Source organism: Loxodonta africana, chromosome 7, assembly GCF_030014295.1.
Source record: "Loxodonta africana isolate mLoxAfr1 chromosome 7, mLoxAfr1.hap2, whole genome shotgun sequence".
Classification (NCBI taxonomy): Eukaryota; Metazoa; Chordata; class Mammalia; order Proboscidea; family Elephantidae; genus Loxodonta; species Loxodonta africana.
In genome coordinates, this window is record NC_087348.1 from 86,739,080 (window position 1) to 86,752,989 (window position 13,910).

General features: G+C 51.5%; 1 protein-coding gene across 1 annotated transcript; it reads left to right on the forward strand.

Annotated features, from left to right (window-relative positions):
* The first annotated feature begins 278 nt into the window (after nucleotides 1-278).
* Nucleotides 279-13,488, forward strand: RHOG (ras homolog family member G). Its single transcript, XM_010599627.3, has 2 exons — nucleotides 279-390; nucleotides 12,266-13,488. The coding sequence occupies exon 2, from the start codon at nucleotides 12,334-12,336 to the stop codon at nucleotides 12,907-12,909; it is 576 nt and encodes a 191-aa protein (XP_010597929.1). The 5' UTR covers nucleotides 279-390; nucleotides 12,266-12,333; the 3' UTR covers nucleotides 12,910-13,488.
* The last annotated feature ends 422 nt before the right edge of the window (nucleotides 13,489-13,910 follow it).

The window sequence follows — 13,910 nt, forward strand, 5'->3', positions numbered from 1 at the left end:
GCAACGGGTGGAAGGGACGAGATACAGGCGTGGGGGACAAATGCCTAGCGCCTAGGCTTAGGCCTCTGATGGGACCGGAGCCAAGGAGGAGGCTAGAAGGCCTGACCTTGGCAGGCTTGACTTAAAAGACTCCGGCCAGTGGGCTGAAAGCGGGGAGCCTCGGACCGGGCCGGGGGCCAGGCCGTGGGTGGGGGGCAAGGCTGGGAGAGGGTGAGGCGGTGAGGGCGGGTCGCGGACTTCCTGGTCGTGCCCCGCGCTCCGCCCCCGCGCCCCGCCCCGCCGGCTGGCCCGCCCCCCCCACTTCCTCCGGCCTCCCGCTCTCACTTCCTTCTTGAGCCCGGAGCCGCTGCCGCCGCCTCCCCAGCTCCCCCGCGGTGGGGAGGGCAACAGGTAAGGCTGGGCCCGGGCCGGCGGACTGGGGGACCGGGGGAGGGGAGCCCGGCCAGCGCGGGACGGGGCGCAGGCGCCGGCCCAGGAAGTTTGCTTGCGGGAGGCCGCGGGCGGGAGGTTCTTAGTTCGCTCCAAGTTGGGCGGGCGCGGCCGGTCGGGCGGGGCGGAGACCGGGCCACTGCGAGCCAGCGGCGGCTCGGTCAGAGTGGATTCCCGGCAGCTGTACCGGCTCTCGGGAGCCGGGAGAACCCCCTTAGGCCAGCGTGTCTCTGGCTCAGGGAGGACAGCCTCTGAAGTGGAAGTGCTCAGAGCTAGGATGTGGAACTCAGAGGTGGGGGTGCCCACAGAAGTTGTCGGTGGAGGGCGGTGACCAAGTGTGTGAGGGGAGAGAGTCTCGGGCAATTGTGACATTTGTGAGGTTGAGAGGGGGTAGGTGTCTGGGGCCTGCGAACCCTGGAGACTGCACAGAAAGAGGTCCCGCCCTGGGAGAACTAGGTCACCCCATACCCACACTCTGCAACCAAAAGGACCCGGAGGGAACCCCGCCGACCCCAGTCCTTCTCTCTGTGTGTCTGTTTCTCTGAGGCCCAACCTCCCCATCCCTGGACCCAAGCAACAGGTATTCAGTGAGCAGACATCTGCAGTGCCCAGCTGACCAGTGTCTGGCCTTGCTCTGTGGTGGGTAAACTGAGGAAGGAAAAGGCCTGGTCTTGTCCTGTGGCTGGAGGTGGAAGGACTCTCATTCAGAGATACTGAGAGTTGGACAAGATGGCATAACTGAGATCAGGTCTGTTTTCAGGAAATGGAGAAAATAGGGCTTCTGAGAGGCATCAGGGTCTCTGGCCTTCTGGGAACAATTGGTAGCCATCTACTAGTCTTCCCCCCACCCCCATTCTTAGTCCCTGAATTCTACCCACTTTCTCATTCTGTCTCCCTCCATCCCTCCTTTAGTCTCCACCCACAAACTGGCCATCACTATCTCCTCTCCTCCCCTCTCCTTCTGTCTTCTTTCCCCCGATCACAGCCCTGACCTCTCCTTAACTACTCTAACCTGCTGTCCATCTCAGTCTCCTGCTGCATCCCCCCCTCCTTTCGCTATCCGGCTTCTGGCTCCCCACCATCTTGTTCCTTCCATCTCCTCTCATTCTCATAATCTCTCAGTTTGTCACCGTCTCTCTGTCACCTTCCCTTTCACCCACTTCTCTCCAGCTTTGGGGTCAGGATCTACTGTAGAAGACTTGGTGAGTTTGAGAGCCTTTTTGAACCTCCCAGAGACATGCCGCAACCTCTCGGTGATGGAGATGATTAAAGGGCTGGAAAATGTCTGTGTGTGTGTGTGTGTGTGTGCGCACATGTGCAAGTGTCTCTGTGTCCATATCTTTAACTGGAGACAGCCAAATAACTGCTCTCAGCCTTGAGAGGCCCCAGAGCAGGGGAAGCCAGCAGAATGAAGGGAACCTGCAGTGGATGAGTTGTGGTTAGGCAGGAGGAAGCAGTCCATAGCAGTCAGGGTACAGTAACACAGGAATAAGACTGGTGAGAGAGGCCACAGGAAATCAGAGTCGTCCAGACCCTTGACTGCTTAACCAAGAAGCCAGTCCTGAAGGCTGGGGGACAGTGAGTGGCCTTAGGAGATGAGTCCCTGGCTTCAGCACCTCCTGGTGGGAAGAATAGGATCAGGCCACCTAGGTGCAGTGGAAGAGAGCAAAGGCAGCTGATTTAACTTCAGTCGTAGGTGTTTTCATTTCAGTTCAGGAGAAGAAGATGGGTATGAGGCAAAAGTGTCTGCCCCTCTTCCCTCCTACCTTCCAGAGGCCATCCAGACTGGGCCTTGGTGACCGGGAAGCCCTCTGGAGTTCAGCTCTTGATGCCTTTAGCCATTCTTAGTATTCCCTCTATCACCTAGGACCCTACTCCCTCTCTTTTGTGAATTTCTTCCAAGTCTAATTTTAGCCTAGCCTGGCTCTATAAGCTCTTTTTGTTTCCATTCTAGAGCTCCTTTCTCAGGCCTTTGGGATGTATGCTAAGGGTTCCTGCTTCTCTCAAGCTCCTCCAGTTTGCTCTACTCCTATCCGCTAGAAAAAAGAGAAGTAGAGGGGAGCAGGCACTACTTTTTTGGGTTCCCAGGCACAGATAAATGTAAGGCTCTCCCCATTCCTTATCCCATTCTCTTCCCTTCTCACAGTTGTCCCTCTCCCATGAGTTGTTCCTTCTTCCAGTCCTGCTCTTCCACCTACCTGTCTCTCCTACTCTCATTTCTGGGAGGTGCAGGGAGTTTGGCCCCAGGAGGAAATCCCAGGGAGGGGCTAGCCTTGCATAAAATTCCAGCCCTGGGAAGGATGTGCATGAAAGACACTTTCTCGACATCAGGATTCAGTTTAAAAAAAAAAAAAAAAAAACTACCCAAGAGTTGTGACACACACGAGTTCAGCATTTTACATAATTGAGCAACTCATGGGACTCTGAGGGTGAAGATAGAATGGATGAGTTCTCCCAGTCAAGATCTGGCAGTACTAGAGGATTGTTAATTGCAAGAAAATCATTACTGGAAAAATACAACAGGGGTGAGGAGAATCTAATTGGGAAAATATCATGGGGGAGTCGAGGGGAGCGTTGCCTACAACCTAGGAGATAGCTGTTGAGGTCTTGACTAAAGAAATACTGTCAAGGTCATGGCATGAAAAGAAATGGCTGATGTGAAGTTGTTACAGATCCTGATTGGGAATCTGGGACAACAGGGGGTTGCTTCTGGCAAAGTGTTAGGGCAGAAGCGGCTGGTGTAAACTTTTAGGGGCTTATGAGCCAGAAGGTATGAGAGGCTGTAGTAGCTGGGGTACTGGGAAGCAGAGGGAACCCTGACAGTGAATTCAGCTTAATGAGGTAGGAACAACTCCAAAAAGGAGGGTGAGAATGGTTGCACATCTCAAGGAATGTAATCAGTGTCATTAAATAGAAGCTGTTGAATTGGTATATGTTTTGCTGTGCATATTCTCAACAACAGCAATGAAATAGAATTTAAAAAAGAAAACCCCATGGAGCACAGTTCCGCTTTGACACACATGGGGTCACCATGAGTTGGAATTAACTGAATGGCGACTAGTTTTTTTTTGAACATTTTATTGTAGTTTGGGTGAGAGTTTACAAAGGAAATTAGTTTCCCATTCAACAGTTTTTACACGTTTTGTGACATTAATTGCAATCCCCACTTTACCCGCTTCCACCCTGAGTTCCCCGTTTGCATTTACCCATCTTTCCTGCCCCTTCCTACCTTCTGAACTTTGTGTTTGGGCAAATGCTGCCCTTTTGGTCTGGTGTGGTTGATTGTTCTGAGGAGCATGTTCCTCACAAGCGTTATTATTCATTTTATAGGCCTGTATATTGAGTGGGTTCTGTTCCAGGTTTGAAGGGTGTCTTAGAGCCAGTCTCAGGGCTTCTCCCAGTCTCTATCAGACTAGTAAGTCTGGCCTTTTTATGATTTTGAATTTTGTTCTACATTTTTCTCCCACTCTGTCTAGGACCTTCTGTTGTGATCCCGATCAGAGAGGTTGGTAGTGGTATACAGGCACCATCTATTTCTTCTGGTTTCAGGCCAGTGAAGGCTGTGGTTCATTTGATCCATCAGCTCTTCAGACTAATTGTTTCCTTGAATCTTTGATTTTCCTCACTCTTTGCTCCGGACAGGAAGAAACCAATAGTTATATCTTAGATGGCTGCTTGCAAGCTTTTAAGATCTCAGTTGCTACTCACCAAAGTAGGATATAGACCATTGGTTTTAGGGACTATGTTATGCCTATTGACCTAGATATCCCCCGAGACTATGGTCCTAAGTCCTCAAGGCCAGTGACTCTGTCTCTCAAGGTGTTTTGGTTATGGCTAAGGAGTTTTCATAACTTTGTCCCCTGTGTGCTCTACGATATACATGGATATCTTGCAACACATACAACTGGTCTGGTTTGGGTATATAGTAGAGGAATATCCAGTCTCTAAAAAAAAAAAGAGGGGGTGGCTCAGACTGAAGACCTCATTCTCTATATAGAGTATAGACCCATTACTGGTGAAGCTTGTAGGGGTCCGTGAGAAGGTCCAGGGAGGGAAACTAAAGACACAGCCTGGGCCATCTCCACAGGCCAGACTGCTTTTCCTGTCCAGGGTCCAGCTTCCTCTTTTGCCCTCATTTCATATTGGGGGAGGGCATTTCCCTAGGAGCTAGCAGCCTGAGGAGGAGCTCCTCAGCTGGACCAGGGCCAGGGTGGCTATCTGTTCAGTAATGTTAGTTCTAGCTCCAGGATGGGATGGGTATGAGGGCCTGGGAACTTAGAAGCAAAAAGGGCTCAGATGTGAACCTGATCCTTTTGGCCTATTTTCGTTATTCTTAAAGGGATAAACTATGGTAAGGTCATTCTAAATGAGGTCAGAGAGATGGTGAACCCATTCCCAAGTGGGAGTAACAATCTCCACCTTCTCTCCTTTGTGGAAGTGACATCAGGCTGGAGGTTAGGAAACCCAGGTCCTTGTCCTGGGTTTGCTATCTACTCTCTAACCCTGGTCAAGTCAGTCTCTCTGGGCTAGGTTTCAGCAATAAGGAGTTGTATTATCAGTACTTCAAGGGATATAGTGAATACTGATACTCTTAACTCTCCCTTCCCCAGGAGGCCTCTCACAGCAGCGCCCCCCACTCTGGGCCCTCCTGTCTCACCAGCCTTGATCTGACAGTCCTGAGTATTCCCTTTAAGTTTTTGTCCAGAGGCAAGAAACTGTGTTCATTTCCCCAAAGCACAGGGGTTGTTATAGGTTGAGAGCTTCAAGAAGAGAGCAGAGAGTGTTGGGGATTTTGCCAGGGGGTTGCAAAGTAGGGGAGCACCTTGTCCCCTGCTCCAGCTCTGCCCCACTAACAGAAAATAGATGCTGGAGTTTCCTCCCTGATGTTTTTTTTCCCTTGTGGAAACCCCCTCAGGCCTCGGGCAGGGCTGAAGGGACAGAGCAACCCTAGGTCTCTCTGTGGGTATTTTCAGGTGGGAAGGCAAGATTGGGAGGGTGATATTTGTGTACAGCCTCATGAGAAATGAGCAGAGACAAAGGAAGTGCCATTTCACAGGCCTTTCATGGGGCCCCAGGACTGCTGATCTGCTGCTGGGTGGTGAGGAGGAAGCCAGTGTGGGAGCCTTTCTCTGTGCCACTTGAGGTGAAAGGAGTAGCCTTCTTGGCTCCCCCAAAGTTTTCCGGGCACTGGGGTTCACCCTGTGTGGAACACTCAGGGTACTGGGATGGGAAGGGAGGGAGCTGGTGAAAGGGCCCCAAAACCCCCACAGCCTTCCCAGCTGCAACTGTCTCGACGCCTCCTCTTCTTTGCCCCTCCTCTCCAGCCCCTAGTGGGTGGAGTCAACTCTTTTTCTTACTCTTCCTGCTGCCTTGCTGGATCCTCTGAGGGACTGAAAGGTGGGGAATGGCAAGTGGTGGCGAGTTCTCCAGCATCGATTTTTTTTTTTTTCTTTTTAAGGCTGGGAGCAAGGCTGTCTTGGGTTCTGTCCCTGTTGGTGGAGAGAAAGGGAAGACAGAGACTCAGCACTTGGCCTGGGGCCTGACCTCATGTCTTCCCCAGCTTCCTCCTTCTAGCCCAGCTGCAGCCAGCTGCAGTCCCTCTGAGCCTCTTCATATCACCTCTCTCCCCATCACCTCCCTTCAAAACAAACAAACAAAAAACTGGCAGGCTTCAGATGCTATTCCCAACACTGACCTTGCCCCTTGCCTCACCCTTGACCAAAGACCTTCAAATATTCCTGTCAAATAGCCTGTCGGGAACACTTTTCCTACCCATCCTCCTCACCGCCCCCTAGGCCGTGGTCATGTGGTAGCTAACCACTACCTGTCCCTCCCCTCTCACCCTTCCATTTGAGGACAGGGCTCTATAGTGTGTGTTTGTTACTCTAACCTTGTGCTCCTTAGAGGAGGAGGGCGTTGGTTACCCTTGTCTTGTGTCTCCTGGGCGTAGAGGCTCTTCCTTGTTCATAGCATCAAAGTCTGTGGATTGATGGGGATTTAGGGGTATGTCGGTTCACAACTTTTCCTGAGCCCTGTGCTGGGCTTCTGGAAGTAAGCAAGAGGACAGACTTTCCTCTCCAAGAGACATGCAATTTGTTCAGTACAGTGAACAGTATAGATAGTACTTGGGGAGGTAGGGCAGGAGAGGGGGTCCTGTGCTGTGCAGGAAAAGCTGGGGAACATTGTCTCTTGAAGGACAGAGGATCTGAAGGGAGCAAGCAGCATTACAGGAAGAGGAATTCATGTGCAAAGCATGAAGGACAGATTGAGTTCATCCAATTATTTTATTTATGGACAGCCACTGTGTGCTGTGCTCTGCCTAGGGAGACAGAAATCAGCCAGGACCTTGCTCTCTAGGCCTTCCCAGTCTAATGACAGAGATAATAGTCAGATCAGCCTCCATGTGATACAAGAGAGAGCATGCCTGTGAGTGCCACAGGGATCAGACCTTGGGTGGGATAAGCCACTTGTGACTTGGGTGATTTGAGAAAACTTTCATGGAGGAGGTGGCAATAGTACTTGGTTCTGGAGGACAGAGGAAGGTCTCTTGAGGCAATTGGTGCCTCCTGAGCTGGGGGATGGGAGAGGGGGCAAAATGCTGGATTTCTTGGGGGACAGTGAGTACTGCCGCTTTGTGTTTTGGGGAAGAAAACAGCCTCGTAGAGGATCAGGATGATGTGGCCGGAGCTCAAGGCTTGGAATGACCAGAGAAGGAGTATAATCAGAATGAGGTTCAGGAAGACTGGAGAAGGGGAGCCGAGGGCAGGGAAGCAGGTTAGGAGGCTGTAATGAGTTTCTATTGCATCCACACTCCCCCATCTCCTAGGGCCCATTCCTCCCCTCCCCCACTCCCAGTTGGGACACTTCCCCTGCTGTAAAAGACCACAGAGATCTGGCAATCAGGCCATCAACTGCTTCCTTCCCAACCCCGTTCTGGGCCTGCCTGGGCCACACCCCAAGGCCAGGACCCACTGAGTACAGGCTGGGCACCAGGGACCACACTCAGACAGGGTTATCCTCCCCCATGACCTGTGCTCCCATGGACTATGCTTCCTGCTGGGCCCAGGTGAAGCTGGTACTGGGAAGAGGGAGATTTTTGCCTATCCCAGTCAGTTATAGCCTCGGGCTGCTGTTGCTGTCCAGTAAAATTCAGCACTGCAATGGGAGTGTTTGTCCAATCCTAGATTTTGGAGGGGTCTGTCAAGATCTCAGTAATGGGGGCTGGAGCAAGCAGATCAGAAGGCACAGGCTGCACACTCCTGTGTGCCCAGCTCTGTATTCAGCTTTTCAACGGGGAGACTAGAGAAGCCCAGGCTCCAGTACTGGGGGGCATCCACAGGCTGGGAAACTTGTGTGTGTCTATTGGAGGAGAATCACACAGAGCCAAAGCAGGGTTAAAAGGGATGGCTGTACAATGGAAGTTCAAAGGAAGAATTCAGTAGCTCCATGGGACTATGAGACTTAAGCTAGGCCTTGAGGGGTCAGGGAGATTTGAGAGAGGAAAGAGAATGGCAGCAGAGGGAAGAGCTAAAGTTCTAGAGCCAAGAATGGTCCTGACTTGTTGAGAGGAAATATTGAAGACCCCTCTGGAGCAGGGAACTCACATTTGCAAAGCACCTACATTGTGCACATAAATTGTATGTTAGCACACTTAATCCTGGTAACAACCCTGTGAGGTCGGTAGTATTACATTTGAAAAGATAAGGAAATAAAGAGATAAATCACAAGCTTAGGTTCACACAGCTGACAAGTGGCAAAGTGAGGATTTAAATCCAGGTCTGACTCCAAAACCCCTACCATGTACTTTTAATGCCAAGATGAGGGATCAGGCATGATCTGAAATAAGCCAGTAATAAAAAACCTGAACAAGTCATTATAATTTGGCTAATAACACCAAAAACAAAACAAACCCGTTGCCATCGAGTCGATTCCGACTCATAGTGACCCTATAGCACAGAGTAGAACTGCCCCATAGAGTTTCCAAGGAGCACCTGGTGGATTCGAACTGCCAACCTTTTGGTTAGCAGCTATAGCACTTAACCACTACACCACCATGGTTTCCTGGCTAATAATACACACATTAATTTCTTTACTAAAGAAAGGTTCTCCAAAAAAGGCCACCTAGTAAGTAAGTTACAGTTGAGCCCCCATCCCCAAACAGGCCACTCCTTGTTCGGCCTCCTGCAACACTAATGCCCCTTCTCATGTGGCACCACAGGTTGTTGTTAGTTGCCATGAGTCAGCCCCAACTCACAACAACCCTGCCTTTTTAGCATATGCCCTCTTAAATGGGCAATAGGAACTTACAGGACCTGGTTTAGGCCATGGAATTTGAGATAAAACATTTGTGTTGGGAGAGAGGATAAGAGTCTAAACTGGACCCTGAATAGGGTAAATTGGGGCTGATGCCACTGCAAAGACACCTACATACTTGTATTCAGTGCTTCCTGCCTCTTGCTACTGTCACCTCATGTGTGCGTAGCACTTCACACTTTACAAAGCACATTGATTTTCTTGATTTCATGGGACCCTTGCTGCTGCTCTGTGAGGCTGGGAGGGCAAGTATTATCACTCCTATCTCACAGATGAAGAAACCGAGGCTCCAGGAGGGGAAGTGACTTGTTCGTATGATGCATTGTGGAAAACACAACTTTGCATCAAAAAGCTGGGGTTTGTGTTCTGGCTCCCTCACTAACCAGCCGTGTGACTTCAGGTTGTTTAACTTCTCTAAGTTTGTTTCCACATCTGTGAAATAGTATTAGTACCAATAAGTTGTTAGAAGGATCTCATGACATAGTACCACGTGAACTGTAAAGGGTTATACTGGGTGATGGCTTTTTATCAAGTCACAGCTTCAGCAGGTGAACCCAGGAGGTCAGATTCAGGTATCCAGTGCTCTTGTTCCTACACCACACTGCCTCTGCCTTGATTGTTTCTGGACGCTACCTCACTCGTGATCCTTTTCCTGTGTCAGTCCCTGCTCCCTGCCAGCCCGGAAGCTACCCTCTCCCTCCCTTGCTCCTTTGTGGGCTGATTTACTGATTGCTGGTTGATAACTGCTTCCCTAGAGAGCAGCGTGGAGCCAGCTGTACTTCAGTTTCTTGGGCCTTGTGACTGCTGTCCAGAGTTCCCTCCTTGTCTTCCTGCCTGGGCCAGCCCAGTACTGGACTTGTGAAGGAGAGTTCCCAATCATACTGCTTTGCCTCTCCTCCTGCTCTGTGTGAAACTAAAGATTTACAGGCCCAGTAGTTCTGCTCTGAAATGCTAGGGCCTCCATTAATCCACTGAACACAAGTAACAGCACCAGCCCCCTCCCCTTTTCCCAGGGCTCTTTTTGTGTCATTTCGTCCACCTGGTACCCTTGTCAAGACTTTTTTCCTCTCCATTTCATTTCCCTACAGGGGAAGTGTCTTACGCTTGGTTGCAGGGAGTCAGCGGCAGAGCTAGAGCCAGAACTCAAGTGTTGCCTTCCAGTCTCAGGTTCTCTCCACTGCTCTTTTGTTGTTGTTAGTTGCCTTCGAATCACCGACTCATGGTGACCCTGTGTGTCCAGAGTGGAACTGCTCCATAGGTTTTTCAAGGCTGTGACCTTCTGGAACCAAGCCTGTCTTCTGAGGTGTTTCAGGGTGGGTTTGAACTGCCAACATTTTGGCTCATAATCAAGTGCTTCACCATTTGCACCGCCCAGGAACTCCCTCACCACTGCCCTAGAGGGCACTTACCTCCTTCCCCTACCCATTCCCCAAGAGTCTCTGTCTGTCTGGGGGTTGAACACACACATGTATTCATGCAAATAAAGATGGGAATTTGTTTAATGGGAACCAGAAAGACAACCTCATAGAGTGAAACCATTTCCCTTCCAGCTGGCCCCTAGGGAAGCTGTGGCCAGGGAAGGAGCTAGGACTAAGCCCTGGTCCTGTGCAGCCCCCAGACCACCAAAGTTACTTCACCACTTCCCAGTGAGGAAATTTCCCCTCCATCTTTGGTTCTCAAGGCTTTTGAACCAATAGTTAAAAGGTGAGGCTGTGGGGCTAAGGAGTTCTTAGAACAGGGTACAGCCTTGCTTTGGCGGGGGTGGGGGCAGATAGGCCTGTGGTGAAGGTTGGGTGGAGCCAGGGATACTTGGGGATTTGGGTGCATCTAAAACAGGGTTCCCGCCTCCCAGGGAGGAGGAACCTGGATGTGGGAGAGAGGCAGGGAAAGAAGTCACACTAGCCCACAAAAGTCCCCCATGGCCTAGAGGAAGTAGCTGATGAGAGGAGGATCCTTGCCACAGCAGTATAAATAATCACAGGGTTTCCGGAAGCTCTGTCCTGTCCCAGAACTCAGAAGAGCAGTTCCTTGCCCCAAGGCCCTGTGAGCTGCAGAGGAGATCAGGGTGGTGGCTGGTACCAGGACTTCCTCCCTCATACTCACCCCACTAATAATTACAGTAGCCTGTTTATTGGTCACTTCCTATGTGCCATGGCCTCATGCTAAACACATTAGCTCATTTCATACTCTCAGCAATCCTAATGCAAGATTATTCCCGTTTTTACAGATGAAAAAATTGAGACTCAGGGAACTTAGATAATGTTACCCAAGATCAGTCATGACTAGTTGGTGGAGCTGTGGTTAGAATCCTTGGCCGGTCTGACTCCAACATCTGCGTTCTTAGTGATAGTGCTTTAATGGCACTGTGCTCTCTACCCAAGAGACTAGAAGCCTCTGAAATTCTTCAGGAACACCCACTGTGGTCTCAGGAAAAGGGATAAATGATTAAGGGGAAAATCAAGTTTTTGTCTTGTTCTTCTGTTCATCCCTCCTGGCTGGGTTAGGAGGATCTGTCCCACCCTACCAAGAGCCTTGGGAGAAGATGCAGATGTCTGGGCACCCCTGCCTCATTCATCATCATATACCCAGATTCCAGTCCAAGTCCCAGCTATACTCATTCTCCAGTATTTGTCTGCACCGAGTTGCCATCCTGGGTGTGTGTAGCCAGATAGGATTTTCCATGCTTACAAGAATGATGGGGTGAGCTCTCCCCTGCTTTGCCGCATCCCTAGGGCGCCCTGGATTGGGATGGAGCAGCTGTCTAGAGAATTGTACTCCTTGGTGTACTGCTCGTTGTCCTTTTGGTTTGCATTCAGTAGCCAAGATGTCAGGTCTGGAGAAGTTGAACATATTGGTTTTTTGGGTAGCGCGGCCCTAAGTTGGTAGAGGTTCCACCCATGGCTGCATCTCAGAGTGACCTGGGACAGCTGCCCTATGCCCGAACCTCCCTCTAGGCTACTGGGTGAGAGGGGTCCCTATCTGGTAGAGGATCTGGTAGACCTCTGCACTTGAGCAGCCTCCTCCTGTATCTGTCCTGCTTTTACTAGTGCCCAAAGAAAATAATTTAGTACTTACTGAGTGCTTATCACGGCCAGGCACTGTGCTAAATGCTTTACATGCATTAACTTAATCCTCAAAACAACCCAGTGAGATAGGTCTTATTTTATCCCGATTTTACAGACAAGAAAACTGAGGCATGAGGAGGTTAAGTAATTTGTCCAGGGTCACACAGATAGGAAGAAACAGAACCAGGTTTTGACCTTGGTCAGTTTGGCACCAGAGCTTATATGCTTCACACTATACTACGTTGCCGGCCTTCAGGGTTCTCACACCTGAATACCTTTGTTCGAACTCAGGGCCTCTCTCATTGTGTATCTGTCTCTCTGTGGTCTGTCGTGATGGGATTGTGGATTGGTGTCAAGTTACAGGAGGAGGAGCTGGTTTCCCTCTGTGTGCCCCCATCCTTTGTTCCCAGTGGGTAGAGGACTTCCTAACCAAGAGTGCCCCTCTCATCTGTCTCCAGGTAACCGCATCCAGAGGGGCCCAGAAAAGGGAGGAGGCATTGCCTCCACTGCAGCAACTGCACGCAGGATGCAGAGCATCAAGTGTGTGGTAGTGGGCGATGGAGCTGTGGGCAAGACATGCCTGCTCATATGCTACACAACTAACGCCTTCCCCAAGGAGTACATCCCCACGGTGTTCGACAATTACAGCGCCCAGAGCGCAGTTGATGGGCGCACAGTGAACCTGAACCTGTGGGACACGGCGGGCCAGGAGGAGTATGACCGCCTCCGCACACTCTCCTATCCTCAGACCAATGTCTTCGTCATCTGTTTCTCCATTGCCAGTCCGCCCTCCTACGAGAACGTGCGGCACAAGTGGCATCCAGAGGTGTGCCACCACTGCCCTGACGTGCCCATTCTCTTGGTGGGCACCAAGAAGGACCTGAGAGCCCAACCTGACACCTTACGGCGCCTCAAGGAGCAGGGCCAGGCACCCATCACCCCACAGCAAGGCCAGGCGCTGGCCAAGCAGATCCACGCTGTGCGCTACCTCGAGTGTTCTGCCCTGCAGCAGGACGGCGTCAAGGAGGTGTTTGCCGAGGCAGTCCGGGCTGTGCTCAACCCTGCGCCGATCAAGCGTGGGCGGTCCTGCATCCTCTTGTGACCCTGGCGCTCAGCTTGGAGGCTGCCCCTGCCCCCCTACCAGCTGTGCCTTGGCGCCTTATCTGCCCCCAGCTGTGCCTTGAGGACTAATTCTGGCACCCCTTGCCAGGGGGCTCCCTGATTCCCATTCTCTCTGAGTGCCTTTTCCCTTTAAGGAGGCCTACAGGGAAAGGGGCTTTGGGCCCTGCCCCACTGCACTTGGGAACACCAGGTATTCTCATGAGCTCACCTGGGCCAAGGTTGAATCTCTTCCCAAGAGGCCAGCCCAGTGTCCTCTCCCCATTTTCCCCTACTGACCAGTTCATCCAGCTTCTCCACACAGGTGTTGCTGCCTATTGTGGTGCCTCAGGTTAGGGGCTCTCAGCCATCCCTAACATCTGCCTTCGCTGCTCTTGGAATTGCCTTGCCCCAGATGCTCTCTCCCTTCCCTAAGGAAGGAGCCACAGAATCCTGAGAAGATGAATGTGCCCTAACCTGCCCTGATGTGCCTTGGCCTTATGCATCTGCTGACTGACTTAGCCCCTGTGCTCCTGGGGGCCTTTCCTACCATCAGCATCAATAAAACCTCCTGTCTCCAGTGGCCCTGGCTCCTCCCTGTGTGCTAGGCAGTGGGGGTTGGGCAGGGCTGGGCATGGGCTAGGGCTCCCCAGAGACTGGGAGCCTTTTGTTTCCTGCAAGAGGGAACAGGAGACAATAGGCTTCATTGTGGTCCCCCCACCCCCCAATTTCCCTAACAAAGCTCTGGGCCCCCTTAGAGGTACCAGTCTTGCTCTGGGGCCCAGCCACAGATGCTATAGTGGACTGGGATGCAAAGCATGAGAAAAGGCATCGTGGTCTAGGGCTGAGGGAGGGAGGATGAGGGCCATTGGCCTGAAGGCAGGGTGACAATCCTGGTGCTCTCACAGTCATGCATCTGAGGGCTATGCCCTTAGAAGGTGGATTCCCTGGTCACATTCACCAGAGTGGGCTTAGGCCGGCCTCAGGAGACTCCAGGTCTAAAGG